This window comes from Suricata suricatta, chromosome 6, assembly GCF_006229205.1.
Source record: "Suricata suricatta isolate VVHF042 chromosome 6, meerkat_22Aug2017_6uvM2_HiC, whole genome shotgun sequence".
Taxonomy (NCBI): Eukaryota; Metazoa; Chordata; class Mammalia; order Carnivora; family Herpestidae; genus Suricata; species Suricata suricatta.
Genome location: NC_043705.1, coordinates 137409388 through 137415403, shown reverse-complemented (window position 1 = coordinate 137415403; position 6016 = coordinate 137409388). Strand labels below are relative to the sequence as shown.

The 6016-nt window shown below is 38.2% G+C and overlaps 1 protein-coding gene across 1 annotated transcript in view; it reads right to left on the bottom strand.

Moving 5' to 3' along the window:
* Positions 1-6016, bottom strand: part of DNAH5 (dynein axonemal heavy chain 5) — a 210698-nt gene that overhangs the window by 92067 nt on the left and 112615 nt on the right. Inside the window, exons 47-49 of the mRNA XM_029941285.1 lie at positions 3949-4071; positions 3545-3758; positions 1999-2222 (exon numbers count right to left, since the gene is read on the bottom strand). Coding sequence (XP_029797145.1) covers positions 1999-2222; positions 3545-3758; positions 3949-4071 — 561 coding nt within the window. The remainder of the gene's footprint in view (positions 1-1998; positions 2223-3544; positions 3759-3948; positions 4072-6016) is intronic.

The window sequence follows — 6016 nt, the reverse complement described above, 5'->3', positions numbered from 1 at the left end:
AGCAGCAACCTTTTTGGATCCTCTGTCCCCCTCTCTTTCTGCACCTTCCCAGACTGCATATACACACTCTCTCTTTCTTTGTCTCAAAAATTAAACTTAAAAAAAAATTCCTCATTTCAAGTTGGTCCAATTCAAGTATATCAAATAGAGAGTAGTATCTATTCATTTTCAGTCTTTACATTAAAACGAAAACATCCCTAGACAAATCATTAAAATGACTTATTAACCAAGAAGGTAATATTCTATGTAAAAGTCTTAACCCTGTGATAAATCAGTCTGTTTGGATAAGACACCTACATTCATGAGGCCAGAGCAGAAAATAAGGTGTAGTGTATAAACAATTTTCACATATGTAACTGAGTATTAGAAGGGTATATTTACTTAACACGAGGTGAAGTAAATATGTGGCAAAAATCTGGATTTTCTGAACAAAGCAATCACCTAGTCTACACAGTCCAAGGTGGAAAGTTCATTGGAAGCTGAGGACATTAATGGCTCGATACACCTGTTTCTATAGCAAGCTCATTTGATATGAAAGACTGGTGGAAATTTCTGAGCTTGCTAAAAGTTTGCAGATTAGGGGGGTTTTAAGCTATTATATTACTAAGGATAAAATGCTGTCGGTTATATTTGGGTACCAAAATATAAAAGGAATTTAGTAAAATATATTAAATGATTCAGTTAATTAAAACAGAAGTTCATGATAACAACAGTTGCTGGAAATATTTATGATGACTTCAAGTAAGCATCAAAAACTGGCTACTCAAAAAATAATACTGGGGAACTGTATTCCACATGGCCATTAATTTGTCAATGACTTTGAGGAGGAAAAACCAAGATAAAATGTCCCCTGCTGCTATAATGACTCTCTGTTCTCTGTGACAAGGAGAGTGAGCTTTCTCCGAAATGTATTTGCAGTCAGCTGTGCTGTTACATACTTTGTGAGCATCTTGGGCAAGGCTGGGTGTTCTTGAGAGTCACTACTCAATATGCTCAGTGATGACAGGTTTGGTATCTCAACCGTTTCTATGTATTCATGTGGACAAATCCCTAAAACCCACTTGCTTAAGTACCTTCTCCATCCCACAAAGAGCTAAAAGAGAAACCAACATTACCTCAGCCTGAGCACACAGGTCATGCTTTGGGGGGAAAAGACACTAGATTTTTCCATAATGTTTCTAGTTTGAAGAGAATTCTTTTAATGCTAGGAACTGTTATATTCAAGTGTGTGTACAAATGCTTATTTCTCAGCCAAATGGACTTTCTACTTTTCTGCCTCTTCTTAATTATACCAACCAGTATACACAATTCTTTTAGTTCATCTAGTTACATGGAAAGGAAAGATCGTGGGTGATTAACAGCAAAATGATCTCTTCAATGTTGAGTGTTTATAAAGATAATTTTTTTAAAGCTAAAATGTCAAGTTTAAAATATGAAGACTATTACATAATAACATCAATACTGATTCTTTTCATTATTTAGTGTAAGAAATTTATCTTATAATGGGAAAATAAGATCAATTGTTTCTTTTCTTCCATTCACTAGAAAATAACAATGTATACTATGTCCTTAAACATAAAGAATTTTTTAATTGATTAATACTTTTAATGCTTTTTATTTATTTTTGAGAGACAGAGAGAGACAGTGCGAGCAGGGGAGGGTCAGAGAGAGAGGGAGACACAGAATCTGAAGCAGGCTCCAGGCTCTGAGCTAGCCATTAGCCCAGAGCCCGATGCGGGGCTCAAACCCATGAACTGAGCCGAAGCCGGACACTTAACTGACTGAGCCACCCAGGCGCCCCAACATAAAGAATTTTTTAAAAGAATTTTCCTGACATACTTTTTCCTTATTTATGTTAGTTGAAAAGCAGGGGGGAAATTCGTGCTAAAACATCCCAAAATATTTCATCATTCCACTAAACACTATATTATGAATAATAGATTAGGGAATAGAATAAATACCAATACCATTTATTTTACCCTTTTAAATATCACTTACATCTGGTTCCTTGATAACATCTGAGGTGGCGTTCAGCATCCCCTGCCAGATCCTAGAAAGATCTCGGAGGTTAAACACATAATGGAACTTGGCAGGGGTAGGGAGCATTTTCATCTTGGTCCTCTGCCACAGTCGACGGGTCAAGGAGACCAATTTCATCACTGAATCTCTCACGCCTTCTGAGAAGCCCCTCTGACTGCAATAGTAGCCTATCCCAATCACACCTGAAAGAGGAAAAAAGTATAACGTTTTGTTTGACTGATGGTTCAAGTCAGTGACATTACAATAAAAATCACTATACTATAGAGTTTGCACAACTATTATACGCAGTTCATAGATGACTGCATATCAAAGAAATTTATATTGTTTCCCTTATTTTCTTTAATCTAAAAGATAGATATAGGTTCAAGGAAGTTAGCATCCAAATATTGAAAAGTTGGTTAAGAAATACTATTGAAAAGTCTAGGTGAATGAATTCAATATCATTCAGTGGGTGATGGTAAATATATAAAGGTGCTTTATAGAGATAAAGAAAAGGGAGGTGCCAGGAACCCTCAAGATTTCTCCATTCTACGGTTGCCTTTCCAAGCATTACAAAATATTTTAATTTACCTTATATGTGTAAAACTTTCTAGACACAAAAAGAATAATTAAAATTGATTACAGTCATTTTTTTCTCTGGTCCATTGTACTTTTCCCAAGTTTAGACAATTCACATATCACTTGGTTTCCAAACTTTTGCCCACTGCCACGACTGAAGGCAGATGTGGCCAAACTCCACAGGCCCGGGAGCTGAGATGACATTCTAATTGGCCAGAGATTATTTAGGGTATCCTAATGCATTTGCTCTTGGTAACTGTATCAGAAATGGTAAGTGAATACCTAACACAATGTGTACATAACTTTACATTCTTCTTCTGCAAAGAGAAACTACAGAATCAACTCTAAACTCTTTTCATTACTCAGTTCAACAAGCATAGTTACCTCCTGGGCTATGGATTCTTCAAAGATATTATTTCTGAAATACTATGTGTTTAATCAAACAGTAACTTATTACAATCCTGTAAATTACTCTGAAGATCAGACTCTGGCTAATCTCTGCTACAGGCAAAATTATTGCTTTGGCCAAAACCATTATGCGGCTTGGTTAAAGTCTCAGCTACATAAACTTTTGGCACGGAAGTCTATGGATTGGACCTCAAATAGGAGGTTCCATGAGGAAACAATCTCATCACCTCCATGTTCATTTAATGTTTAGCCTCCTTGTTTGAGAAGCTAGCAACCGTCATATGAAGAAAAGCAAAGGTAGAAAAGATCTACCTAGGAACCCAATTCAGTGTGTGTGTGTGTGTGTGTGTGTGTGTGTGTGTGTGTGTAATCCCTTATATAACCAAAATCCTGATATAAACACTACTTGAGAATATAGGCTAAAAAAGACTAAAGAGCCACCCAATGTCCCTTCTGTGTTGACCTCCGGGTGGATATTTCCTCATTGGAATGCAAGCACGTATTCTTCCCTCCCCATGGCCCACTGACACCATTTTACCAAAGATCTTGTCCATGGAGGCATCAGAAGGCAACGTGCAGTTGAATATGGAGAACTGTCTCTTGAGTCTTTGGGGGATGTCATTGCGTCCACCCCCAGGATGGATCATGGCTGCCAAGAACTGGATGTCCACAATGCTGGTGAACTCCCCAGGCTTCTCCAGGCTATAAAATCCATTCTGTTCCATCAGCTGCCGTACGATCTCATTAGTAACCTAAGAAAGACAACGGTCAGAATTTAAAGGTCACTCCTTTACATCCCGGAAGCTAATGCCTTGAGTGTTACCAAATAACGGACTTTATTGGAATTCAGGAACTGCATATTGAAAAGGTAGAAAAATATTTACTCATCAAAGAGTAAATCAATGGTGAGTTGACATGAAGTGTGAGATGGGATCAATATACCTGGTCTCCCCACTCATTGATTACTGGCATGTTTACATCATCAATAAAAACAGTCATCTTCTTTCCTGCAGGAGGGCCGTATGTTGTACCCATGCGTTTATCCACATAGCTCTCTATTGTCCTCTGCAAAACAAGAAAGCCAACAGAAAGGCTTGTGAAAATATCCCCTAAGACATGGTAAATGATTTTTAAAATCTAGGAACATGTGAATGGACAGGAATTACTCACAAACACTCCCCCAAACCTCTCCTTGAGTCTGGAAACCAGAGCATGAAATGCCTCAAGTATCCTACATGATGTTCACCTTCGAAAATCTGCTTTTTGGAGTACATGAAATTCCAATTACTGTACATTTTGAGTGGGATGAGACTCCTCAGTCTATTCCTACAGATTTTTGTCTTACTATTCCTATGCTGATAACACTCTATTCCACAGCCCCGTTATTTGAAGAAATTTAGCCCTTCTAAAAGTTTTCCTGTAAATCAGGGACAAGAGTAAACAGGGCAACTGTCCTAGAAGTTTCCTAGGTCTGTGCTCTGAGCCACACAGCCTTCTCCAACCTGAAGACTGCTCTCTCTCCACTGAGTAGGGAGCCTACGGGATTCTGTAGTGGACACAATCCAGATCCAACACTTTGGGACAGCTGCAGTTGCAGTGAATGACCTCTCATTGTCTGAGACAAAATAGCAAACCACGCCCACCTGTGTCTTTCATTTCTGCATTCTAAGCTTAGGTGGTAAAGAAGACCACACTGGGCTCTACTTGAAAAACAAACAAGCAAACAAACAAAAAAAAAACCCACAACTTTTCCTAGCAGTATGAACAGATACTAAAACTGATTGATGTAATGTTATATGTCAACTACTCCTCAATTTTAAAAAAACTGAGGGAAGAAGTGTTGGGAGAAGGGAAACATGGGGAGGGACCCAGACTCTTGACCATTTCAGTGGTAGTACCCTGTGGTTTGGAAAATGTATGCACTGGGTGACCAGAGCAAGCACCACAAAGAAAACAGAAAAGGCTTCATTCATGATCCTCATGCTCTAGAAACTCTTAAAGACCTTGTTCCACACCTACCACTGTATCAATCTACTGACCCACGATTTTAAGTTGTGGTAAAGATAATGTAGGGGCACCTGGGTGGCTCAGTTGGTTAAGCATCTGACTCTTGATTTTGTCTCAGGTCAATGTCTCATGGTTAGTGAGATCAAGCCTCACAATGGGCTCTAGGCTGACAGCGTGGAACCTGCCTGGAATTCTCTCTCCCTCTTTCTCCCTTTCTCTCTGCCCCTCCCCAGCTTGTGTGCATTCTCTCTCTCTCTCTCTCTCTCTCTAAATAAACATTAAAACAAGATAATGTATAATGTATAAAAGATATATATATAATGTACAATGTATAAAAGATAATGTATAAATGTAGGAGAAAGAGGAGGAATATTCACCCAAAATGCAGCTTCCTCTTACCCAAAAAAGCTTACTTACTTCACAATGAAGCACAAACTAGTTAAAAAATGACTTCAAAAATCTGAGACATAACCATAAAATAAGGCCAGCATATAAGCAAAAATTCATATATCTGTCCTTGGAAATCTTGGCAGTTTGGTAATTTCCAATTGTAGTTTTCCATCACCATTTTAATGAATAAGGGCAAGAGATATGAATTTTTTTCACCATTTCCAAATATGAAGATATATAAATATATCATAACTCATTCAATTACAATGTAAATCTCTCATGACAACAGTACAATGGCAAAAAGAATTTCCCATTTCCCTGAAATAAAAGCAAGCTGTTTAAAGTAATGTACAAGGCTAAATTTAGCTCTGCTTTTCAATGAATTTAAATGCATAAGGCAATTAATAATCTCCTGACACCTTCCAATGGCAAGTCAGAGCCTTCCAGACCTTCCCTTGTCTATCAATGAGAACTCATAAACACATTAAGATTTTATGTCTTGGGGCACCTGAGTGGCTGTCAGTTAAGGGTCCAACTTTGGCTCAGGTCATGATCTCACAGCTCATGAGTTTGAGCTCCGCATCGGGCTCTGTGATGACAGCTCAGAGCCTAG